At 34.5% G+C, this 27,843-nt stretch overlaps 1 protein-coding gene across 1 annotated transcript; it reads left to right on the plus strand.

The window, feature by feature from the left end:
- The first annotated feature begins 918 nt into the window (after positions 1-918).
- On the plus strand, positions 919-27,843 carry LOC142339198 (uncharacterized). Its single transcript, XM_075389019.1, has 9 exons — positions 919-1,666; positions 3,591-3,753; positions 4,559-4,792; positions 5,051-5,664; positions 7,528-10,383; positions 12,010-12,174; positions 21,657-21,823; positions 22,396-22,622; positions 27,646-27,843. Exons 1-9 carry the CDS (start codon positions 1,453-1,455, stop codon positions 27,713-27,715), a joined length of 4,710 nt encoding a protein of 1,569 aa, XP_075245134.1. The 5' UTR covers positions 919-1,452; the 3' UTR covers positions 27,716-27,843.

The following is a 27,843-nucleotide window of genomic DNA, read 5'->3' on the forward strand; positions in this document are numbered from 1 at the left end:
TAAAATTAAATCTGAGTTTTCAATCTATGTATTAATTCTAACTCTAATGTTACTACGTTTAAGCTCCTAGGCTTCCCACGTTTTAACGCTCCTTAGACATGCAGCATCACATAGTACATGCTTTTTGAGGCGCGCCATGCCGCCCATGAAGAAATCTATTGTCTGCACAAGTCCTGACGCTATTTAAACTTGCAACATAGAAAAGCCAAAACAGTCGTTAAACATAAAATTGCTGGTATATAGGGTAATAGACACAAAAACTACACATCGGTAGCGTAAGTGGGAACGTATGCGGCTCTTAGCCCAGGGTCATGAGTTTGAGCGCAAGTTTGTGAGAAACAGAACACCTAAATTCTTTCAAATTATCTATTCCCTTAATTGAATTTCTTGTGATGCTTTTCCGGGCCTGCTAGTAATTATTAAATTCATCAGTACAGTTTCGCACCCCAAACCCTCTTTTGAGGGCGAAGTCACTAATTCTCTCTGCACATGAACATTGATTGAAATCTCTAGTCATCAGAAGGCGAATTGGTAAAACCTGTCTGTACAAGATTGAAACGATTAATAACGTTCAGTTTTGAATTTTTTTCACAGCCCACCCCCAGTTCAATCAAGGCAGGCTTATAGCAACATCAAAAGCACTCAGTTGTCACACTACCAAGCCAGACGCAACAACGTGGCACCTTTTTTAACAACGTTGAAATGTACAGTTAGAATTCTTCGTGAAAGAACAAATAAATCAATCCTAGAATGCCAAATTTGGCACAATTCACGCAGCAGTTTTCGAACTTTCGTTAATTGCCAAAATCACATGATTTGAACATCTTCAAAATTTAAATCTTCAAACTTTCTTTGGCTCCGTCTCGACCAAGAAAAGTGCATTGATGTGTTGGACTTTAAGTACAATAGTCTTCAGCTCTACTGAGCCACAAATTGATCATTTTTTATTTTACCTTTTCAATGGCTTAATGTGGTTAATCATGCTTTATCAACAACTCATGTTTTAATTCTTCATTTAGGCCGAGAAAAATATCAGCGCATGCTGAGCGTTTTTACTACAAAGTCAATTAAATGCAATTTTCTTTATTATACACTGTAGCTTTAATGATTTAAATTGAGATGAAAAACTACAAACTTAAAATCTAGCTGACAAAAACTTAAGTTTGTTTCTCAACTGAAACGCTACCACCATTAATTGATAAATTTCTTTTTTGAAAAAGTTTATAAAAATATAATATTTCTTCATTATAAAATTTTTTTAACCATTGAAGCTATTTTTACCCCAAATTTCTATCCTTTTTTTCCATTTACAGTTACAAAGTTGTTGCAGGGGTTTCTAAGGTGGTCGCAAGTCCAATTTTACTTCATAACTACAGACTTTTGTGGTTAAGATATATTTACTGCGCATTAATTATTGGACACTAACTGAAAGTAACAATCTTATGATTTGAAATGGCAACCAATCACGTGGATCACTCAGATCACGTGACCAATGGCATCAACGGCGTGAACGGAACGTCAGACCACGCACCGAAAACCAATGGCACAGAAACTGGGAAAGATCTACCGGGAGCGAGGTTAGCGAATGAGTCATTTGGGTCCTTGAAGGATACGGAAGAAAAGTACAATGTGGACTTGGGCATTATCAAACAATCGCCCAAAGCAGGTCAGTAGATTATCGTTTATGTTTTTGTTTTCAAAGCAAGCATATGCTAAACAAAACCCGGGTCCCATTTTTTAGTTTCCACAAAAGGATCATATATGATACGTCATACAAATTGTAGCGTAGTGCAATCCTAGAACGAAGGAAAGCATGACTCTATTTTATTGAAATCCACCCGGGTCGAGACCGAATGGTTAACGTGTAAGAACTTGCAAGTCGAATAGATATCTTGTAAGAATTCGCAAGTCGAATGGTCAACTTGTAAGAACTTGCAAGTTTTTGCAAGAAAACTTGCAGGGCGATGCATCGTTTTGTAAGAACTCGCAAGAAACCTGCAAGTCCCTACAAATTAAACATGCGAGTTCGACCCGGGCAGTGATTCAACCAGCGAAGGCGATTGAACCACGATAAAAAGGAATGAAACAGGCTGGCAAATAAAAATCACTTTACCTTTAATTTGAAAACCAATCAGAACATCCCGAGTCGGGTTTCCACTACTCTCCACCAGGGAGTCACTACTATTCCACAACAAGATTTTAGTGGATAACCGGTGGCAACACTCTGCGACACTAGTGGGACAATAGTGGGACATAATTTGGACATTAGTGGGTCACTTGTGGTGCATCTATTGAGGTTCATGGGTACTTTTAACATGAGTACCCGCATGTACAATTAAAGCACCAATTGAACCATAATTGTTTAAACTATGATCGTACTCAGAAATCAAGGCTGGACAGTTTGAAATTCTATAAAATACTTGAAAAAAATCAAAGAAACTTGAACCCTGAGTTGCGATAAGAAAACCAGTTCCATCACGTCTAAATTTAATTTAATATATTTGTTGCAATAATTTGCTAAAGTTTAAGATAAAATAAAGTTAGTGAAGCATAAAATCTTCTAGAAAAAAATCTATCAATAAACACAAAATTTTACCATGAGACAAAACATGAGATTCTCAATTCAAATTCGGTTCAGTTTTTAAATCAAAAAGAGTCTTTCAAATAATATTGTTTTATGAATTTTTCACTTGGAGTGGCTATTTTTAGTTGTCAAAAAGATTTTGCACACTCAATTTATGTCATATTAATTAGTTAAGAAGTCATTTTGTTGAGTGATTAAATCTATGCTTAAAAATCCATCATGCAATTGTACTATAAACCCGTGGTACATAAAACTGCGCTCACAAAAGCTCAGAGCTGCTGTTAGGCAGCAATCACCCCTTGGAACCCCTAGAACTTGATTAGATGGTCGCAACAAAAAAAAACGAGGAAGACGACGAACTATGTGTTCCAACCAATAATTGCTTCTCCAGCACTTCGCCTCTATTGAAAAAATACTGGGCAAAAAAGAACAAAACAAGCTAGGTTAATTACAACCGAAAGAAAAATTCGAAAAATCAATTATTCTGCACGAAGAAAAAATGTGTTCCCTTTGGTCAGTGCATTAGAAAGCCACTGAAACTTTGAAACAAATTTGTGGTCGAGTATAAGAGCAGCGTACTCTATTTTGAGATAAAATCAAGCTCGATAATATTGAGTCGAACAAAAATTGAATCTTTCTCATAAAAGGCCCCCTGCAACGAAATTACAATGCAGTTAGTTATATGGGGGTTGGGTTATACGTTGTGTGACAACAACTAACCTGAGGGCTATAGGGACAGACCCCTAGGAGTGCAGGTGTTCACTAAAATTGAGGGAAAGACTATTTCAGTTTGCAATTTGAGTTGAGCATGGGTTTTTCATAATCTGAGTTCTATGGCTCCCACTTGACTATAATTTATCTGGACCAACTAAAAGAGTGCCGTTTTCATAATTTCATAGAGGTGCTTCACTGGGATAATAATGTCATGATACCTGTTATAATGGGAAAAACCCTTTCGCTGAATATTTTGGATTAAGTTAAGTCTATGACCAATTCTTTTTTGTAGGTACCCTGGACAGTCTAGAGTGGGACATAAAGCAAAAGGGAGACAGACTTGTGAGACTGGGGAGGAAGCTGGAGGACACGATGGGGGAGAATGTCCGATTGACCTTCTCAGAACCTACGCGCAAGACGATCCGGACCAGCCAGGACATGGAAGTACAGAACAGGTGATAAAATATTTGATTTCTTTGTCGAATTGCTTTTCTTTGTATTTGCTGAGTAAGGCGCATAAAAGTAACTGAAACTTGAAGGTTCCAATTATTTATTGACTTAAGTCTAACCCCTTATTAATCAATTGGTTGAGAAGAAGTGATAGGGTGGAGCAAATGTCGCGATTGTCTCCTCACGGTGGAGGTTGAAAAATCTTGCACGAGCAAACTCTCTGACTAATCTTTTTAGCAATCTTTAGCATCTTTTGTAATATTATCACAGAATCTTAGAAGATCGTATTAAATAGCCATCTGAATTTGATCATGTCGGTTCATGACCTCAATAATGTTCATTCCTTAGTTTAGAAATTTGTAATTTCAAAAGTGTTTCAAACGTGAAATTTCGGGAAAAGTGAAACTGTCAAAAATTTTGAGCCTCAATCAACTTCTCCTCAAATATCAAAAATTGACAACGATTCTCCAACAATTGACCTCGATTTTCAAAGTTTTTTCTGGTAGCGCTTTTATATCTCTCCGCAAACGATATTGATTGGCCAAAAAAATTTCGTAAGTTCCAGCGCGGCATATATTTTTTTATGAAGGGTTAGAAAAATTCAATATGCTTATGAATATATTTATATATATATATATATATATATATATATATATATATATATATATATATATATATATATATATATATATATATAGAAACAATGTTAGTTTTTTGAATTGGAAACTCATTAATCATTGATTTTTGTATGGTGCTTAATTACGAAACAACTTTTTATGCTTTAAGACTTAGAAGAGTGATTATGTTCAGAAACGAGAAAATCGCAAAACTGCAGCAAGACTTGACCTATCAGAAACAGGATCAGACAGTCAAACTGGACTCTGTTCAGGAGAAGGCAGTGCGCAAACAGAAGGAATTACAGACTGCAGTTGAGAAGGTTCAGTCTGAAAAAATGGAGGCCGATTCAAATTGGAGGAAGAAAATTGACGTATCAGTGAAGAACCACGTGGCCAAACAGCACGAATTGGCTGTTGATAACCGAAGGCTAGTAGTCATCTTTTTTTCAAATTTTAAATTCTAAGCAGAGGGTCTGTTAAATGGCATAAAAATTGTTTGTTTAACCAGTAATGGACAAACGGTTATTAATGAGTTTGGCAATTCAAGTCATTGCAGGCATTTGATGTTTTCTATTTTGAACATTCAGAGAAATGAAAAAGTTACAAAAAAGTATGCATTAAATATAGACCGTGCTTTGACAAAATGGAAACCTGGACAAACATTATTAATTTTTCCTCTATTTAGGTTAAAGGAAGAAATTCAATTAGCCAAAAAAGAAACCCTCGATTCTGTTCAACTAAAAGATTCAGAGCTGAAAGAACTCAAACAGCTACAAGATGAGCAACTATCAAGCATCACTACACAATTTGACCAGGCCAAAGTCACCTACATTTCAAACTTTGAATACGAAGCTTCGCAAAAAGCCGAACAACTGAAATTGCAAAACAAATCCTTACTCGCTGAAGCTAGAAAACGCCACACGACTTTAGAAACTGAAAAGATTTCTAATGAGAAGTCTTTGAACTCACGCGTGACTAAACTCGAAGATATGTTGAACAAAAAGAATAGAGAAACTGAACAGCTTTTGCGAGAGTTGGAACAAAAACGGGAAGTTGTCGAGGAACAACATCGATTGCTGAACAAAACTAGATCCGAGTTTGGAAGTTTGACCGAGGGTCGGAACGAGGAGTTTGAAGGGAAGCTGAAATCTGAGAGAGTTAAGGCAGCTGAAGATTTAGAGGCGGCGAGAGAGAATTATCGAATAATAATCACATCAAAAGACGAACAATTGACGAAATTTGAAGCGGACATTTTGAATGTGAAAACGGAAAAGGAAAATAATGAAAAGAAGCTGGCAGGTAAGATTTTTCAAATCTAGATCATGTTCAAATCTAGGTTTTAACTTATTTATTAAATGTTAATAAATTTTACTAAATGTTTTTACTTACTATGTGCTCAGAAAATTTGCCCAGTGCCCCTACGTTTAATTAATATTGTTCAAATTTGTGGAGTTAGGCAACAAAGGACAAAACTAATGAATAGTCATCAATTAGTATCATTGTTCTTTCGTCGAAATGTCTCACACAGTAATTTCATTTTTAATTATTTCAATATACTGTGTCTAACAGTGTCCAAAATGCGGCACTTTTCCTTTGGAACAAAAAAATGTTATGCTTGTTTTTAAAATGACATGACTGAAACTGACTACTTTTATTACTTGGGTAACAATAAAACATACAAATGACAATGTGTAAACAATTGAGCTTGTTGAGGACGCAAAAAATAGGATTCGCAAAAATTTGATTGTTCAATGGAAAAGAAAAGGTGCTGAGAGACCGTCTATCCGTAAACCCGGGTTGACAAAAGGTTTTTATCATACAACTTTCATATTATGGAATATTGACTTCATAAATCAAAAAAGTTTCAAAAGACTGGTAAAACTACAACTTTGTCATAAATAAAAATTCTATGACTAAAACTTTTTCATAAATGGAAGTTGTATCGTTACTACTTCGCCATAACAATAAACAGGAGGTATTATAAGAGTCATGCTTATTTTCGTGGGACCTCATGAGCTTCTTAAATTACAAAAATTACAAGAAAACACTTTGAATGGTTTTCTTGCATAACAAGCAAAAGTGGAGGCTCTTTTTCCAAGACATGATATATCTAAAATCTAAAAGAAGGTCTCGGATAGGCCAGAAGTACTATAGCACATCACAAAAGAAAAGAAACAAAACTCAATTAATACACAACACATGGGAGAAGGTCCCGTGCGAGCAGAATGGTATACTAATTAAACTGTTGTTGCCGCACAACACTGACAGGATTTTATACATTATTAAAGTACAGGTTGACAAAAAGTTTAAATTAATCTATGCAAAAAAGCAAGCGAGACAACCTGCCTCATTTTAACTCACTTTTGTAAATCCACTGAAACTCACTTTTGTCACCAGATCATCAAACCCGTTGAGGTCGTTCACATTAATAATCAAACCAAGTATAATATTCACTCCTAGACGAATTATATTTCAATGAAAGTCTGAGATCAATGATTTTTTCAAAAAAACGTAAACATCATTGGGTTGTTACACCAGTTTTGAATCTGTTTTTCAATTTCACATACCGTTCATTGGGCAGTGTAAATGTACGGAACGCTGCAGTAGTGGAATATCGTTCTATCAAAATACCTGAAAATAGAAGCAAAGTTATTACATATCAGAATCAGACCAAAACCTCTCAGTTAATTAGGTTGAAGGATATATAATTAAACATTCACAAAAAAGTATATAAATTTGTTTTCAAATTCGCATCAAACTTTCAGCTGAATGAAAAACTCTTTATCTTTTTATTTAAATTTTCTTTAATTCTGTTGAATTTATACATTGTTAGCCTATCGTAGAGAACACTAGAAAATTTTGTGCTAAAGTTACACTTCAAAATTCCATATCCAAATTTAGAGGAAAACTTGTATTCTTTTATAATACAAAGAACTCTTTGTAGGATAACTACTCTAAGATTTAACTTCCGGAAAAACGAGTATCGTTTCGAAAAAAATGAAGGGCAATAAGAAACTTTTTCTAAATAATGTTGAAAACCAGAATTTATACGGCTGAGTCGTGTATGTGAATACAAGAGAAATTAAACTAGGTTTAACTATTTTTTGTTTCACTAAACTGGTTAAGTATAATAAATAACTTAATTCAATTTTATCTCTCAAGGTGATTTGGAAGTATCACGACAGCAACTGCAGTCAACATCAGAAAAAGCAAAGAAAGACTTCGAACTTCTTGAGAAAGAAAAGTCAAGAGAACTGAATGACCTCAAAATTGACCTCAATCGCAAAATTGGCGAGCTGGAACAACACCTCGACCTGTCCAAACAATCAGCCGAAAGTGAGGCTCTAGCTCACAAAAACGAAACTACTATTCAAGCGGATGCTAGTAAGTCTCAAATGGACATTTTGACCCAAAATATGACCGAACAAATAGAAACACTGAAACGACAAAACTTAACTGAACTGTCGGAGTTGCACACTCACTATGATAAACAGCAAGAAACAATTTACCAGGAGAAGGTTAGCTTAGAACAGGAGAAACAGGCGGCCAATGCGCAATTACAAAGAGAGCTGTCGGCTAAACGACTTCTCGAAAGTATGAACGAATTTCAATTGAAAGCTTTACAAGACCAACTGGAAACTGTACGTCGGGAGAGGCAAACAGCCGAAAACGAGTTTAGACGAATGCTTGAGGAAAGTATTCACGAAAAAGATCAACTACTAGCCAACGTTACGAAAGAAAGCGAGGAATCCGTTAAAAAGATGAGCGAGGACGTAGAAGAAAATAAGCGAAATTTTGAGAAAAATCAATTTGAATCGGAGCAATCGATTAAACAACTCCGAATGCAAATGGAGACTGATAAAGTGCAAAGCGATAGTTACTGTGAACAACGCGACAGACAAATTCAAAAACTACAAACTGACGCCAAAATTCAGCTAGAAAAGATGGAATCTGATCATAAGGAAAAAGTTGAACAAATTCAAGTTAAGCTTGAAGAAATGAACAAAAAACTTGCTGCGTCTCAGGAAGTTTCTCAAGCCGAGTTTTCGAAGTTACTTTCTGAATATAAAGCTGAAAAAGTTAACTGGGTCAAAGTTCAAGAACATGTTATTAACAGCTATGCTCAGCAATTTGATGAAATGAATCAGACTCATTTTAATTTGGTTAAGGATTTGCAACATAAACAAGAGGAACAGTTGAACATTGAACGGAAAGAATTGACTGAACGAAATTTGAAAATTAACGATTTAGAAGAAACAATTCGAGCTTCCGATTTGAAAATGGCAGAAACAGAGCGCAACTTTAAATCCGAAATTGACGTGTTGGAGTCCCGCAAGAATCGAGAGAGTGACAAACTGATGGAACAAATAGTGGGCAAAAACAAACACCTTGATTTGATTATGAGTCTTCACGAGTCCGAAATTAAGGAAAACAAGGAAAAACACAGGGATGAAAAGTCTGGCTTAGAACAACAGCTCGAAGCCGTAGATCGGGAAAACGTGCTAAGATTGGAACAACTTAAGGAAATTCATATTGGGCAAACTAACGAAAAGGAGGAAGCTTTAGCCCATTTAAAGGTCCTTTTGAAGCAGGTCAACTCGGAAAAAGAGCGCGAGGTTAGCGGTTGGAGGCTAAAACACATGCTACAACGTGAAGAATGGTGCGCAAATGTAAACGAGTTAAACCATCGACACATAATTGACCTGAGTGTCAAAAATGAAGAAATTGAAGCTTTAACTGATGAAATCAAGGAAAACATTTTATCCCATGAAGAACAAAAAGAGCAAATGACTGTTACTATGCAACAATATAGAGAGCATTTAGATCAAGAAAAGCAGGAAATGATTCATTTTAGAGAAGATTTAAAGAACGAAAAGGAAACCGAAGTTTCACGACTAAATGAACAAATTGCAAATCTAGAGTCACAAAACACACACTTGCGTGAAGAAATGCTGAACCAAGAGAACCAACTTCAAGAACAATTTTTTCAGCAAACAACAATTTTGAAGTCAAATTTCACAGCTATTCAAGCCGAAATTGAACAGCAGTTGCACCAAACTGAATTAGCTTTGCAGAAAATGACAGCTGAAAAAGACCTACACGTAAGTGAAGGAATTCAAAAAGATGAAAGAATTCGTCAACTAGAATCAGATCTGGCTCGACTAAAACAAGATTTAGATAATAAATTTGACGAAATGGCTAAAGAACTAGCAAAAATGGCAGAGGAAAAAAGATTGCTCGCTGAAAAAATGCAAAAAGCTTTAGATGACCTTTTAGAAGAAAAACGCCAAATGGAAATTGCCAAAGACAAAGAATTACAAGAAACAAAAATTAGCATGTCAGAGGATTTCAAGAAAATGCGATCGGAACTGAATTTGAAAATCAAAGAAACGGAAGACGAGAGGAATAATTTGGACATGACAATAAAGCAACTTCATCAGAAATATACAGGGATGCTACAAGACAAAGATAACGAACTAGCTCAATTCACCAAATCGATTAAAGACAAACATCAGAACGAGCTGAACAAAATAAACAAAGAGCATGCTGAAATTGTTGACAAAAAGGAAACCGCGATAGCTAAACTACAAGAAGATCTCGCAGCTCAAAAATCTGAGTTTGAAAAACAGTTGACTTTGCAAAAAGAGCAATTTAACAAATCAATTGCGGAGAAAGAAACGCTCGTTAAAAACATGCAGCAAAAACACGCCGAAGTTTGCAAAAATAACAAACAGCATATTGAAAATCTGCGAACTAATCTGAGTGACAAAGAATCTGAAATGGTTAGTAAAGTTTCAGAACTGGAACTTCAGTTGAAAAACAGTTTGGAACAAATTAACCAATTAGAGAGTAGTTTGAACGAGACGAAAGAGCAACTCACGTCTTCGGAAGCGAAAGCTAACTTGGCTGATTCGAAAGAAACCGAGTTGAAGACAGCTGAAGCAAATCTACAAAGCAAACATTCGGAATTGGGAAAATTGACTACGGCGTTCAAAACACTGCAAAACACCGAAAAAGGTTAGGTTAAAAAAAATAAAATTCGTTGGAAGTCTAAGTTTTAAACAAGACGAAAATAAAAAGTTCTCGAATTATGTTATCAAAAAATATAAGCTTTTAAATGCCTTTTAATAACTGCAATAACTAGTGGTAGCTCTGTGGTACTGGGCTATAACCATAACATAATTCAAAAAGCATATCTTTATATCACAGAAACTTTAGTTTAGAAAATTACTTAAAATGTGATAATGTTATATACAAATTGTAATGGCTATAGAATCATACTACACAGACCTCTGTCAATGTAAGAAATAGGTGTATGCATATTTACACAAACTTTCAAAAACGGAAACTTAGTTCACTCATTAACGGGGGGGGGGGGTGCGCCATCCCATTTTCTAAAGAGTACCCAGGTTGAAGTCCAGACCCAAATTGACTTCTGATCAGACCCAGTCGAGCGCACACCCGTGTGTTCCCAGACCGAAATTACAGGGTCTTTTCGGAAGTTCGAGCGCACTACGGTCTGATCATGGTCTGGAGATGGTCTGATCAGAGGTCATTGTCTGGAGTTGGTCTGATGTTGGTCTGAAAGTTGGTCTGGAGTTGGTCTGAGTTGGTCTGAATCATGGTCTGGAGTTGGTCTGAAAAGTCTGATCATAGGCGGATTCGAGCGCACTTGGGTCTGATCAGAGGCAATTTCGAGCGCAATTGGGTCTGATCATAGGCGGATTCGAGCGCACTTTTGTCTGATCAGAGGCGACATCGAGCGCAATTGGATCTGATCATAAATGTCTTCAAACGCAATTGGGTCTGATCAGGGACCATTTCGAGCGCATTATTTTTTTCATTTTTTTTGTTTTTTTTACTGAAAGATGTTGGCTCTGCCAAGAGGCAGCAAAAAAGCAGCTTTCTGATCAGAGACTCATCTAAAGTCCGATAGCCCTGATCAGAAAAAAAAGAGTCCAGCAGATAGCTGAGGCCGGTCCCCTTTAGAAGAAATTTTGATCAACTGGAGACCACGACATTTCTTATGGAAAGCTGTCTTAACTCATCCATTGAGTCAGAATTATAAACTAATCGGTACACTAAATAAAATTTTTTCTCAACAGTTGGGTTTTGTTTTCTTTAGCAATACTTTTAAAATTGATTTTTCCTTAGATGAATTAAATACTGCAAACATCAATTTTTATGAAATGAATATGTCATAGCAAAATTAGGAGATATTTTTCATAAGTAAAATCTGTCTCTGATCAGACTATTTCGAGCGCACTTGAGTCTGATCAGAACCGGTTTGGAGCGCACTTCAGTCTGATCATAGATAGCTGCAAGCGCAACTGGGTCTGATCATAACTGCTTCGAGAGCAACTGGGTCTGACCATAACCTCTTCGATCGCATTTGAGTCTGATCATAGTCTGATTAAGGTCTGGGCAATGGTCTGAATTTGAATCTGGACCATGGTCTGAAGATGGTCTGATCAGAAAACCTTCGGTCTGGAAAGTCTGATAAGAGGTCACTTGGGTCTGGAAAGTCTGATCAGGGTGAATTTCCGTCTGGAAAATCTGATCAGAGATAATTTCGGTCTGGAAAGTCTGATCAGAAGCAAATTTGGGTCTGGACCTCAACCTGGGTATGATAATTTTTAACAGAGCACTTGTCGGACATTGAGCAGAAGAGTGCTTCACTTTTGGCTGCAAATGAGAAGAGCACTTCATTCGAGACACAATTGAGAGACACAAACACCCAGTTGAAAGTGGCCCAGAAGACGATCGAATCTCTGAAAACCGATATTGCTGTCAAAGACACAAAGATAGGTAAGACAGTTCATTTTAAAAAATCTCTTAATTTTCCACATCTCCAAACACACACACACACACACACACACACACACACATACACACACACGCCAGATATATATATATATATATATATATATATATATATAAATAAATAAATAAATATATATATATATATATATATATATATATATATATATATATATACATATTTCAACTGAACTATTGCCTGAACTTTGTCGGCCAATGGCAAAGATGCAAGAATTGAGAGGCGTTTGATCGGGCACATTAACAAATATTTATATGAGGACCGGGCATTTTGTTTTTTTTTGTTTTGGGTACGGTCAGAATTTGATGGGGAAAAGAGTGAAGTTATTAAAATTCCTTTACAAATAAATAGTTTTTCTCTAATTATGAATGCATCAGTACGCCAAAAGAAAGATTCGGCACAATTTTGGAAGGATAAATGATCGAAAAATGCCAAGAATTGGTAAGAAATTGATCGATCAATTTTGTCACCGCCCTTAAATTTTGTCACCGCCATGATCAGAATCAACAGAACCCGATCTGACAAAACAAAGCAATTTTTTGAAATGTGATAGAATGCAGGTGCGGATTGGAATTGTATCGGATTTTTTTTTGAAAAATTTGCTTCAGAGTGGTAAGGTAATCAGGACAGCTAATATTAAACTGCTTTTTACGAAAACTGCTTCTTAGATGAAACTTGAAACGCCTTTTAATAATTGATTATAACTGGATCGTTTAGCATCCTCTATTCCCAGGTCGAGAAAACTACCGTGTTAGATTGGTGAAAATAGTGGAACAAGAGGGAAACAAATCCTTTTATGAGCGCTAAAACAACGACAAAAGATAAAAAAATTTTAAGAAAGCGTGTACTTCGATCTGAAAATTTACAAAAAAAGATGGAATTAACGACGGATAAAAAGGAGATAAGGTAAATAGTAAAGATTACAGAAAAATAGCGATGACGTAAAGCTTCCGACAAAACCAATCACGTTTTGCTGTGCAAAACAGTATGGTGTTGTTTCAATCCAGAATTTTTGACAAATGTTATTTTTGAACATATAATGAAGATATGTTAAAGATTGGTAAAAAATAGCTCTCTTTGACCTCACCGACAAAAGTTGTGATTGCAAAAAAAGATTTACATGGAATTTGAAAATAACTAACTAAGATATTGCCAACTCTTACCAGAATAAATAAATAGGCAGAATTCGGCCTCTAAATTAAAGAGAACTAAACGCAATTATGATAGCATTCTTCATCGACTCTAAAAAGTTGGAAAATTTAATTTGCTGATTTTTTATTACCAAAAATACCAGTTGAACACTTTACATAACTTTACATTGCCAAAATCATTAAATGAAAGATTGATATCTTAATTAGCAGAAAAATCAAGTAAGAAACCGAAGTAAACGTGAAAATTGTTACTTAGTCAAAAACAAAACTGCTCATGGGAAAATTATGAAAGTTATTTCAACCAAATGTCCCAACAAAAATCATGACATTAAAAATTAAGACTAGCATGCTCCGTAAAAACTAAAGAGAAGTCGGACACACGATAAAAAACAATACAAAACACTAAGAAAAAATCCAAATCTCGAAAACTAGAAAACTAATTTTAAATCTGTCGCAACATCATCTACGGAATACATTCGAACAGATGAGACTATATACTAAAGGAAACCATAATTTACAGTTTGTTTTCTCAGTCACAAATTAGCAAAGAGGACAAAAAATGCGGCCAAAATTGTAATTTTTGGTTCCTTTTTAGGAACAAATTTTGAGCCAAACTTACTTCGTTTACTACGCTATCAAAACAAAAAAAATGTCATAAGTAAGAATCATTAAAAGCATATATTAATGACCGCAAAGCGATAACTGGGGCTATTATTGGCCTTCTCTTGGAACGGTCAGAATTTGATAGGGAAAAGGGTGAAGTTATTAAAATTACTTTAAAAAAATTATTTTTCTCTCCAATTATGAACTTATCAGTACGCCAAAAGAAAGATTAGGAACAACTTTGCAGAATAAATGATCGTAAAATGCCAAGAATTGGTAAGAAATTGATCGATCAATTTTGTCACCGCCCCTAAATTTTGTCACCGCCATGATCAGAATCAACAGAACCCGATCTGACAAAGCAAAGCAATTTATTGCAATGTGATAGAATGCAGGTGAGAATTGTATCGGATTTTTTTCTGAAAACATTTGCTTCATAGAGTGGTAAATTAATCAGGACAGCTAATATTAAACGAAAACTGCTTCTTAGAAGAAACTTGAAATGCCTTTTAATAACTGAATATAACTGGATCGTTTAGCATACTCTATTCCCAGGTCGAGAAAACTACCGTATTAGTTTGGTGAGTATAGTGGAACAAGAGGGAAAGAAATCCTTTTATGTCCGCTAAAACAACGACAAAATATAAAAAAGATTTTAAGAAAGCGTGTACTTCGATCTGAAAATTTACAAAAAAAAGGTGGAATTAACGACGGATAAAAAAGAAGATAAGATAAACAGTAAAGAGTACAATAAAAAATAACGATGACGTAAAGCTTCCGACAAACCCAATCACGATTTGCTGTGCAAAATACTATGGTGTTGTTTCAATCCAGAATTTTCGACAAATGTTATTTTTGAACATATAATGAAGAAAAGTTAAAAATTGATAAAGAAATAGCTGTCTTTGACCCCACCGACAAAAGTTGTGATTGCAAAAATAGACTTATATATAATATGGAAATTAACTAACTAAGATAATGCCAACTGTAACCAGAATAAACAAATAGGCAGAATTCAGACTCTAAATTAAAGAGAAAAAAAGGCAATTATGATAGCATTCTTCATCGACTCTAAAAAATTGGAAAATTTAGTTTGCTGATTTTTATAACCAAAAATATCAGTTGAGCACTTTACATGACCTTACTTTGCCAAAACCATTAAATTTTAGGAACAAATTTTGAGCCAAAATTACTTCGTTTACTACGCTAGCAAAACAAAAAAAATATCATAGGTAAGAATCATTAAAAGCATATATTAATGACCGCAAAGTGATAACTGGGGTTATTGTTGGCCTTCTTTTGGAGCGGTCAGAATTTGATGGGGAAAAGGGTGAAGTTATTAAAATTCCTTTAAAAATAAATAATTTTTCTCTCCAATTATGAACTCATCAGTACGCCAAAAGAAAGATTAGGAACATTTTTGCAGAATAAATGATCTAAAAATGCTAAGAATTGGTAAGAAATTGATCGATCAATTTTGTCACCGCCCCTAAATTTTGTCAACGCCATGATCAGAATCAACAGAAACCGATCTGACAAAACAAAGCAATTTATTGCAATGTGATAGAATGCAGGTGCGGATGGGAATTGTATCGGATTTTTTCTGAAAACATTTGCTTCATAGTGTGATAAATTAATCAGGACAGCTAATATTAAACTGCTTTTTACGAAAACTGCTTCTTAGATGAAACTTGAAACGCCTTTTAATAATTGATTTTAACTGGATCGTTTAGCATACTCTATTCCCAGGTCGAGAACAGTACCGTATTAGTTTGGTGAAAATAGTGGAACAAGAGGGAAACAAATCCTTTTATGAGCGCTAAAACGACAAAAGATAAAAAAAGATTTTAGGAAAGCGTGTACTTCGATCTGAAAATTTACAAAAAAAGGTGGAATTAACGACGGATAAAAAGAAGATAAGGTAAATAGTAAAGATAACAGAAAAATAACGATGACGTAAAGCTTCCGATAATCGCGATTTGTTGTGCAAAACACTATGGTGTTGTTTCAATCCAGAATTTTTGACAAATGTTATTTTTGAACATATAATGAAGAAATGTTAAAGATTGGTAAGGAAATAGCTCTCTCTTGACCTCACCGACAAAAGTTGTGATTGCAGAAAAAGATTTACATGGAATATGAATATTAACTAACTAAGATGATGCCAACTGTTACCAGAATAAATAAATAGGCAGAATTCAGCCTCTAAATTAAAAAGAACTAAACGCAATTATGATAGATTACTTCATCGACTCCAAAAGTTGGAAAAGTTAATTTGCTGAATTTTTATTACCAAAAATATCAGTTGAACACTTTACCTGACTTTACATTGCCAAAATCATTAAATGAAAGATTAATATCTTAATTAGCAGAAAAATCAAGGAAGAATCCGAAGTAAAACGTGAAAATTGTAACTTATTCAAAAACAAAAGTGCTCATGGGAAAATTATGAAAGTTATTTCAACCAAATGTCCCAAAAAAAATCATGACATTAAAAAATAAGACTAGCATGCTCCGTAAAAACTAAAGAGAAGTCGGACACACGTTAAAAAACAATACAAAACACTAAGAAAAAATCCAAATCTCGAAAACTAGAAAACTAATTTTAAATCTGTCGCAACATCATCTACGGAAAACATTCGAACAGATGAGACTATATATTAAAGGAAACCATAATTTACAGTTTGTTGTCTCAGTCACAAATTAGAAAAGAGGACAAAAAATGCGACCAAATTTGTAATTTTTGGCTCCTTTTTAGGAACAAATTTTGGGCCAAACTTACTTCGTTTACTACGCTATCAAAACAAAAAAAAATATCATAAGTAAGAATCATTAAAAGCATATATTAATGACTGCAAGGCGATAACTGGGGCTATTATTGGCCTTCTCTTGGAACGGTCAGAATTTGATAGGGAAAAGGGTGAAGTTATTAAAATTACTTTAAAAATAAATTATTTTTCTCTCCAACTATGAACTTATCAGTACGCCAAAAGAAAGATTAGGAACAACTTTGCAGAATAAATGATCGTAAAATGCCAAGAATTGGTAAGAAATTGATCGATCAATTTTGTCACCGCCCCTAAATTTTGTCACCGCCATGATCAGAATCAACAGAACCCGATCTGACAAAGCAAAGCAATTTATTGCAATGAGATAGAATGCAGGTGAGAATTGTATCGGATTTTTTTCTGAAAACATTTGCTTCGTAGAGTGGTAAATTAATCAGGACAGCTAATATTAAACGAAAACTGCTTCTTAGAAGAAACTTGAAAAGCCTTTTAATAACTGAATATAACTGGATCGTTTAGCATACTCTATTCCCAGATCGAGAAAACTGCCGTATTAGATTGGTGAAAAAAGTGGAACAAGAGGGAAACAAATCCTTTTATGAGCGCTAAAACAACGACAAAAGATAAAAAAGATTTTAAGAAAGCGTGTACTTCGATCTGAAAATTTACAAAAAAAGGTGGAATTAACGACGGATAAAAAGGAGATAAGGTAGGTAGTAAAGATTACAGAAAAAAAACGTTGACGTAAAGCTTCCGACAAACCCAATCACAATTTGTTGGGCAAAACACTATGGTGTTGTTTCAATCCAGAATTTTCGACAAATGTTATTTTTGAACATACAATGAAGTAATGTTAAAGATTGCTAAAGAAATAGCTCTCTTGACCTCACCGACAACAGTTGTGATTGCAAAAAAAGATTTACATAGAATATGAAAGTTAACTGACTAATATATTGCCAACTGTTACCAGAATAAATAAATAGGCAGAATTCAGCCTCTAAATTAAAGAGAACTAAACGCAATTATGATAGATTTCTGCATCGACTCTAAAAAGTTGGAAAATTTAATTTGCTGATTTTTTATTACCAAAAATACCAGTTGAACACTTTACATGACTTTACATTGCCAAAATCATTAAATGAAAGATTGATATCTTAATTAGCAGAAAAATCAAAGAAGAATCCGAAGTGAAACGTGAAAATTGTAACTTAGTCAAAAACAAAAGTGCTCATGGAAAAATTATGAAAGTTAATCCAACCAAATGTCCCAACAAAAACCATGACATTAAAGATTAAGATTAGCCTGCTCCGTAAAAACTAAAGAGAAGTCGGACACAAGAAAAAAAACAATACAAAACACTAAGAAAAAATCCAAAACTCGAAAACTAGAAAACTAAATTTGAATCTTTCGCAACATCATCTACAAAATATATTCGAGCAAATAAGACTATATATTAAAGGAAACTAAAATATACAGTTTGTGGTCTCAGTGACAAATTAGCAAAGGGGACAAAAATGCGGCCAAAAGTGTAATTTTTGGCTCTTTTTAGGAACAAATTTTGAGCCAAATTTACTTCGTTTACTACGCTAGCAAAACAAAAAATTATCATAAGTAAGAATCATTAAAAGCATATATTAATGACCGCAAAGCGATAACTGGGGCTATTATTGGCCTTCTCTTGGAACGGTCAGAATTTGAAGGGGAAAAGAGTGAAGATTTTAAAATTCCTTTAAAAATAAATAATTTTTCTCTCCAATTATGAACTCATCAGTACAACAAAAGAAAGATTAGGAACAACTTTGTAGAATAAATGTTCGAAAAATGCCAAGAATTGGTAAGAACTTGATCGATCAATTTTGTCACCGCCCCTAATTTTTGTCACCGCCATGATCAAAACCAACAGAAACCGATCTGACAAAACAAAGCAATTTATTGCAATGTGATAGAATGCAGGTGCGGATAGGAAACGTATCGGGTTTTTTCAGAAAACATTCGCTTCATAGAGTGGTAAATTAATCAGGACAGCCAATATTAAACTGCCTTATACGAAAACTGCTTCCTAGATGAAACTAGAAAAGCCTTTTAATAATTGATTATAACTGGATCGTTTAGCATACTCTATTCCCAGGTCGAGAAAACTACCGTATTAGATTGGTGAAAGTAGTGGAACAAGAGGGAAACAAATCCTTTTTTGAGCGCTAAAATAACGACAAAAGATAAAAAAGATTTTAAGAAAGCGTGTAGTTCGATCTGAAAATTTACAAAAAAAAAGGTGGAATTAACGACGGATAAAAAGGAGATAAGGTAAGTAGTAAAGATTACAGAAAAATAACGATGACGTAAAGCTTCCGACAAACCCAATCACAATTTGTTGTGCAAAACACTATGGTGTTGTTTCAATCCAGAATTTTCGACAAATGTTATTTTTGAACATACAATGAAGAAATGTTAACGATTGGTAAAGAAATAGCTCTCTTGACCTCACCGACAAAAGTTGTGATTGCAAAAAAAGATTTACATAGAATATGAAAGTTAACTGACTAATATATTGCCAACTGTTACCAGAATAAATAAATAGGCAGAATTCAGCCTCTAAATTAAAGAGAACTAAAGGCAATTATGATAGCATTCTTCATCGACTCTAAAAAGTTGGAAAATTTAATTTGCTGATTTTTTATTACCAAAAACATCAGTTGAACACTTTACATGACTTTACTTTGCCAAAATCCCTAAATGAAAGATTGAAATCCTAATTAGCCTAAAAATCAAGTAAGAATCCGAAGTAAAACATGAAAATTGTAACTTAGTCAAAAACAAAAGTGCGCATTGGAAAATTATGAAAGTTATTTTTACCAAATGTCCCAACAAAAATCATGACATTAAAAATTAAGACTAGCAAGCTCCGTAAAAACTAAAGAGAAGTCGGACACACGATAAAAACAATACAAAACACTAAGAAAAAGTCAAAAACTCGAAAACTAAAAAATTAATTTTAAATTTTTCGCAACATCATCTACGGAATACATTTGCACAGATGAGACTATATAGTAAAGGAAACCAACAGTGGTAACCTCAGTCACAAATTAGCAAAAAAGACAAAAAAGCGGCCAAAAATGTAATTTTTGGTTGTTTTTAGGAACAAATTTTGAGTCAAACTTACTTCGTTTATTATGCTAGCAAAACAAAAAATTATCATAAGTAATAATCCTTAAAAGCATATACTAATGACCGCAAAGCGATAACTGCGCCCATTATTGGCCTTCTCTTGGTTTTAAGAGTTCCAGGAATTGGAGTTGGGTCGCCGTCTTCTCTTAAGATCTGCTCACTCATTTTCATGAGTTTTGAACCCAACGTGGAAAAGTTTTTTGGTTACATCGAATCAAGAAGTGGAGCAAAAAAAACGAGTAATTTTGTGACCGAAGTTTTTGTTTTCACTCCATTTTCAAAGCAGAGCGAGAAAAGTTCATTTGAAAAAAATCACTTTCCCGATTGTGATTTTTTGTTCACACGCGGTCATTTGACATTCATTTTTTTCTAGTTTTTTCAACTTTTTGATCGATTTTTTTGCTAAGTAGTTTCCTGAACTTTTCTGTCTATTCTAGTACTAGTATTTTCTTTCAATACAAATTTTTTTAATTAAAACAGTTGTCCTGCTATGCTTTTTTTATTTTGTAGTCGAGATTTTTGTTACGATCTTATAACGTCAAAAGCACTTCTAAATGAATTGCCTGCGTGAAACTGCTTTTCACTCTTAGTGGCACCAGTTTATTTGTTCATTTTTGTTATTAAGTTTTTGGTCACACCTGACTTACCTCACTCTCAAAAATGACTTCCTCACTCTCAAAGTGAGATTTTTATTTTAAGTCAAAGAGAAATGTTATATTTTTACTTTATGGTCAAGAAATATAACATTTTTACTTTATGGTCAAGTGAACCTTTGTTACTCTAATTGAAAGTTTTCAAGAGCAGCTAATGGAAGCGGCAATCAATAAATTATACAGATTACTAATTGAAATATAACATTTCAGCACTTATTGAAAATAGGATTTTTTTGGACTATTTTTTAAATTTTTTAAGACTGCAGATCTGTGAAGATATTGTGGCTATTTTTGGTCATTCTGCCAGTTATGTATCCATTTTTTTTTGCAACTGAGTGAAAATATAATCAACAAAACCAAAAATTAGGTAGAGGCGGATAATAAACTGTTTTGCTATCTAAGTGTTGAAAAACCAGTACCAGTTATCCAAAGAATCAGAAGTTTTATAAAAGTCTGAATAGAGCTCAATATAAATTAAACATAATTTTCCATCAGCGCACTTCAGTGACAAAGACATCAACAAAAAAACAGTTCAAGGCAAAAATGTCCTAATCTTTTAATTTAGAAGGTGATAGTTATATACTGCATGCAAGAGTTTTTGCAAAACGTTTACTACTGGTTACTGGAAAGAAACATCGCGTTTCATTAAAGTGACTAAATCCGTAAACCTACGCACGTAGTTATCACACCAACATCCACCAAGAAGAGTATTCACGATGGTTTAAGCCATATATGCTAAAAAAAGAGACTACAATTAATTAATAATTGCTTTATGAAATAATAAACAAAAAACCGAATAATGTTTTTTTTGCCAAATGAATCATTTTTTGCACCACTTGTTTTGCCAAATGATTATACAGTTGTTTCTCTACGCAATAAAATTTTATGGGCCACAGACGTCCGAATAAAAAAGTTCAATGGCGCAAAGATTGTCAATCAAACTTTTCTGTTCAATTTTGGGGCTGGAAAAAAAATTAACTAGAAATAAATAGTTTTTGTTTTTTAACACTTTTATGCCACCGTTGTTTTTCAAAACAATACATGTGTCATGCTTCTACATTCCGGTCAGTCAATATGAACTAACGTTTAGGCGAGAGCCATCAGAAAGCGCAGCAGGAGAAATACACGAGAGAGGCTAAGGAGACTAAAGTGGAGGAGTTATCAACAAGAGTGAGTGTGCTGTCCTCTGATGTTAAGAAGAAGGACGAATTGGCAACTGCTCTTCAGAAGAGAATCGACGACTTATCCCACAGCTCTGTTAGTACCCCAGTTCATTGAACTTGAAACAATGTTTTTAGCAGTTTTTAATTTACATCTGTGCATCACCTTTATGTCTGTTAATGTGACTGTACGTGGTGTTGATGAATAGTTACTTGAGTTATTGGGCAGCTGAGTTAATGGATGTCACTGGACCTTTTTGTCATCTACTTCTGTAAATTAAGTTTATTAGTCTACTGCTTTTTGACTCTCGATGGTAATGGTTTCACTCAGCCTTCGGTCGCGTTTCAATCCATTTTCACTCGATACGTCAAAAAGCAATAGTCTAATATACATTTACCAGTTACACATTCTGAAATGCGAAATTTATCTATCTTTCCGCTGTTTCACATAGTAAACTTTTGCAGAAGTGAGAAAGAAACGAGAGATGTTGCGTGTATATTGGGCCAAAAATTGAATGCTCAGTCTAAAAAACGACAAAATTTACAAAAAATGGCTGTGGTTTAATGGTTCAAACACATTGCATTGCCGATAAATACCGCATTTACCGAAATAGCTTTTATATCAACTATTTTTTATAATATATAGCATTAAAACTCTGATGCTTTCAGGGTGTGGCACTCGCCTCGACACCTGGCTCCCGAAGAACATCAGTTGTGGGTTCGAACCCAGCAAGCGCTTTCACCTCCACTTTGGGATCTTTTGGGACTCCCTCAGTTGCATCTACTAAATGGGCATCACTTAAGAGTGAAGTGATGACAAAGTCTGCGGCTCTGAACAAGACGGGATCCGATTTTGAATCAACGGCCTCCTCTTCTCTCAAAGCACTGGATTCAAAGTAAGAATAATGAACAATGTTCTAGGAATTTTAATTATTGTTTTTAGTTACCGGTCATGATTATACTTAGACGTATTTTGCAATCCCCTGAAAAAAAGGTTGCGCTTCTTAATTAAATGCCAGATCAATTTAGTTTGCTCTCAAACAAAGTTTGAAGCAAATAATTGTGTCCCTTAAAATTCCTGCTTGTGATTTTCCGTTTGCTTTTCGTCTCACCGATTTGACTTTTTCCAACAGAAAAGGGCTATAGGGGTAAATTAATACTTAAAACAGTCGTGGTGCATTGCTGCAGAGATTTGCTGGGAGAGTCTAAGGTAAAACGAAACTGCTGCAGATGAATTTATTAATTCTTAGCGAATCAAGGGTAAAATATATTCAGGAATTATTACCAAGAGACATCTCAACTTCGTTAATTAATTTTTAATTAGTGAGACTTACACGGTAAACAAGTGAGCAATGGAATATAACGTTTTTCCCGCATAATGTTCATTTTTCTTGCCTTATTTAGCTACTCTTTTTCGCTCTCTCGTACGAAAAAAAAAATCACATTTGACATTTTCTCGAGCGTTGACGAAAAACGCATTTTTGTATATTTTGATTCTCATTACAGCATAAATCCTACTCCACATCAGGCGTAATTAATTGAACATTTTTATTTTGTTCTAACATACACATGCTGCAAAGGGTTTTTTGTTTACATTAGATAATGCAAACCAAATATAGAAAAATGTTGCTTCAAATTGAGATGATATTCCTATCGTTTGGAAACCCATTTTTGAAAACGACTTTCTTACATAGCATTTTTTGAAAAAAAATATTCAGCTTGTTTCAAAAGTAAATCAAAATATTCCGAAGCGGATATTGACAAACATCACTTAATTGTTTGAGAACACTTTCATCTTGTTTGGCAAAACTTTGATCAATTCTGCTCTGCAACTTTTGCAAATGAAAAAATTATGGTAGATTACGTTGAAACTTAGTGAGATATAATTTGTATGTGCGCTAGAACTTGTATAAGCACACTGGTTTACGTATTTGATATATTACTGTTTGAATGAAAAAAAAATGCGGTGATTTATTTAAAATTTTGTTCTCACATCGTTTAGTGGTGCATTGATTAAATTTTTGAAAAATATTATCTTTCACGTTTATTTTTCCTTTGTCTTACGTATATCATCTCATTGACATGGGTTCGATGAACTGAGCTCTTCTATAGCAGTCCCAGCTTTTTTCATTACGCCAACAGTAGTCGAGTTTATATAATTTCTCTTTGGATCTAAATTAGACTCACTGCACTTTACGGTAAGAAATGTGCAATGGAATGATTGAACAATAGTGATATTTGACAGTGATTTTGTAGCGCTCTGTTCGCATTCAGAACTACAAAGAACAGTTCTTACAATCTTTTACGTATTCTTACTTGATAGCAATTCATAGTGTTCAAAAGTTCACACAAAGACATGTATTCACACATCCCTGGATCAGGCCTCAACATATGAAAAAACCATGGTTAATCAATGAGACAGTATTGTCAAAAGACTGCGTTGGACTTAAAAAGTATATGAAAAGCATTTAAATCGACTTCTGATTGAGCATAGTTTTTGCTGCTGGACTTTAACGTGACCCAAAAATGATGCTTTCCAAAAAATTTACGTGCAATTTTAAAGCCAGCTAGTGCGTATAACGTAGTCAAAGGGTATGGACTTGAAAACTTTGAACCTTAAAAAATATGAACTTAAGAAAATTATTTCTGAAAAAAGAAGGTGTGTTATTCTACTTATTAAAATTTTCATACTTTCGGAATCAAATTACTAAAAAAAATTAACTTATTGCTATTATAAGACAATTACTAGATCTACACTACTAACTAGTTTCATTGAGCCAAACACAGTTAAATCGTTTGCAGATTTCCGAATGGACGGGTTAACTTGGACTGCTTTTGAGAAAACTCCTTTAGTGTTGCTTGTGGATTCTTGCAAACGTGAATGCAAAGTAAGCCGAAGTAAAAGTAAGCCGACATAAAAACAAGCCGAAAGTTATGTAATAGTTATGTAGTCTATCAGAAATAGTACATTGTTAACCATTACAATCAACACTGCGCATAGTATTATTATGCATAATGTATTACAATGCACTAAAGAAACAAAAAAATACGTCAATTTTCAGACATATAGTGGGTTCGGGCCTCAGTGGACCGCTGTCCACGGCCATGCCTCTCATCCGCTGTGTTATGTAATCCGGAAACCGCGGGCCAGTTATCGCGGCGAAACCACGACGCGCGCCCACCGGACCGCCAGGGGCAACTTAAGATACCAGTATCCCAAAATTTTTCGGCTTACTTTGCCTCATTTTCAAAATTCGGCTTCCTTGCCTATCGGCTTGCTTGACCACCACCGCTTGCAAATTGACCAGTAACAGCGAATAAAATCACTGTTACTAATCACTAAAATCAGTTCCTCGATACATGAAAAGACCAATGCTCGACTCAAGTTTGTCTATGAAAAAACCCACGCTCGACTCATGAAAAGGACTTGTTCAGCCTTAATTGGCTGAGAAAATACCTTAGCTCGATCCATGAAAAGAACTCAGCACGACTTTATTTAGGATAATGGACCGCGGATTTATATTCAATATTGAACCCCCCCCCGCCTTTCTAGAATTTTATAGTGCTTTTATTAAGTCGAGGTATACTCCTGGGACACACACAGCGCGCGCATCGCACTAAATAATACTGATTTGCTCAAATCAAAATCTACTAAGTGATGTGCATTTTCTTAAAGTTTTTTGATAAATTTGGCCCGCAAAACTGGCCAGAAGATCAGAGCCTCCGATTATGGTTTGTTCAGGTCAAGAAGCTTCAAACTGTCTTCAGCTTTTCTAGCTCTCTGAGCCATAAATTAGCTCGTTCTCCAACCATGTTTTACAGCACTTTACTTATCAAAATACAGCCGCGCATAATTAACCATTATTACGTTTGTCTAAAAGTAATATTGTATATGGTAATTGTCAATCAGCTCCGATGTTTTGCATTGATCAATTGCCAATACAATGACTTTTCAAAGAGTGCTATAACCAACAAAATTAGTCACTCAACAAAAGCTATAAACAAAAAATTATAATTGGAAAGTTTTGAAAATTAATTTAACCGCTGAAAAGATTGTCTCTACAATTGAAAGGTCGCATGCTGAAAAAAGCCGAGTGATTTCTTTTTCATTATTATTATACATTTTCATTTCTTCGTCAAATATTTATTAAACAGAATGCACGGTTGTGTGTGTATATAAAAAGTTGTAGATATGATTTCAGGTTACTTTTCTATATCATCGCAGAACCGATCGCAAATTAGATTTGATGGCTTAAAATGCGGTTTCGGGATTGAAAACCACGGGAATAAAACCCATTTAATTTTAGATAGGAAACAAGGAGGTTCGGTAATGGGCGCTCGCCCACTAATTTCCGACTCCGTTCATCTACATTTTTCACTGAATTGTCTCCCAAATGAGGAAGAGATAAAAAAAATTAACATATCAACTTATCGTTCAACAAATTACTAAAAGAATAAAACAATCTTTTCTAGAGGGTCTATGAGACCTGTGGCTACCATAAAATGACTACCAGAAAAAAACGGCAATAAAAATCAATTAGTTACAAATATTAATTACAACCAAAACTCCTTGTCCATTTTTTGAAAACCACTAATAACCAAATCAAAAGGGCATCAGATAAAATTTATACTAAGAAGATTAACCGGTACTTTTTCGAACAAAATATGGGATTTTTCCTCAAGGCGTCTTGGCAACAAGTCGAATAGAAATGAGCAAAAGCGTCAAAAGTTTATTAAAACATTGCTTTTTTTAAAAAAAAAGTATTAATTTCGAACTGATTAGAAACATTACTCAGGTTTCTAGGTCACTAAGTCTGACAAACTTTAACATAGTGGACTAAAAATGCATATTTTGTGCCATTTTTGATGAAAAAAAGTTTGATTTTTGAAAATTTTAAAAAAAATTTCAGCCAAAAAAAAAACTTCAATCAAACAATTCAGCAACGCTCTTCTATCTCTAACGGTAACAACAACACTCTGCCGTTAAAAATTTTACCTGATTTTGGAATTATATTAGCGAAATTGTGCCTAATTTTAGCAAAAATTACTGAAAATGTGAACAAAAACAGTCGAATGTTCACAAAACTTTAAACCTTGATAACTCCCTGTAAAACAAGAAAATCGAAAAAATCTTTTTAATTCCGTATTCTACGCTGGACGAGCTTTTTAATGATACCACTCACAATTCTCTACGATGAATATATCGGTCGGCCAAAATTGACTGAACACAAAAAAAAACCAGTTGAGTATATAGTTCCTCCCTCCCCACTAAAGTGGGGGTCGGAACAATAAATCCCCGCGGAAAAAAATCCACTTGACTTTTGACGAGATGCGCAATTAGCGCGTATGGCGATGCCTCACGTGCCCTGGCCATGCCTTAGCGGCCCGTGGGACTTGATATGAAACTCACAACCGACCAAGTTATCAGGATCAAAATTAAAATTAAGAATGGGGGTTTATTTCCTAGACCCCTTAAAATGGTTTCTATTCATGAAATGCTTAGGTTCTTTGGTATCTCCTGATTTAAATTGACATAGTTAATTCAGACCTGAACTCCCCGCTTGTTTACCCTCTGTGAATTGTCCAATCCCCTCCCTCCACCATCTTGGTTGGCATATTTTTATGGGTTTATGTTTTTATATATATATATATATATATATATATATATATATATATGCTAATAAGTGGAAAACTAATTCGTTTTTTTTGTGGATTGTATAGTTTAATAGGAGACTTGGCTGACCATTGCATTTATATTATGCCGTTGAAGGCATCAAATATCTAGATAATGAAGGAGACAACTCATTTCGTTTTCTCAGTCTTCTGGGGGGGGGGGGGGCATAAAAACTTCATACCCGTGGTCGTATAAAACTTGAAGCTATTTGATATAATAAATGAGTAAGTCTTATAATGTTTTAGGAGCACTGCCTCTATTGGAAAGCGAGACAGTTCGGCTACACGTGACTCTTCGCCGAGCAAACGATATTAACGATTAGCATTTCAAAGTTACCAATTACAATCAATTTTGTCAATTTTCAATTCAAAGACAACAACTTTTGTACCTATCAAAATCTCAATTGTTTATATTTGAATTTAATAAAAATGATTCATATAATA

This window comes from Convolutriloba macropyga, chromosome 5, assembly GCF_964194025.1.
Source record: "Convolutriloba macropyga chromosome 5, txConMacr16.3, whole genome shotgun sequence".
Classification (NCBI taxonomy): Eukaryota; Metazoa; Xenacoelomorpha; order Acoela; family Convolutidae; genus Convolutriloba; species Convolutriloba macropyga.

Bases quoted from the DNA above. Each gene is read 5' to 3' on its own strand.
- LOC142339198 (XM_075389019.1), top strand. From the start codon at position 1,453: ATGGCAACCAATCACGTGGATCACTCAGATCACGTGACCAATGGCATC. The intron at 3,754-4,558 runs GTGATAAAATAT...GATTATGTTCAG, and splicing joins GACATGGAAGTACAGAACAG to AAACGAGAAAATCGCAAAAC. The intron at 12,175-21,656 runs GTAAGACAGTTC...ACTAACGTTTAG, and splicing joins TGTCAAAGACACAAAGATAG to GCGAGAGCCATCAGAAAGCG.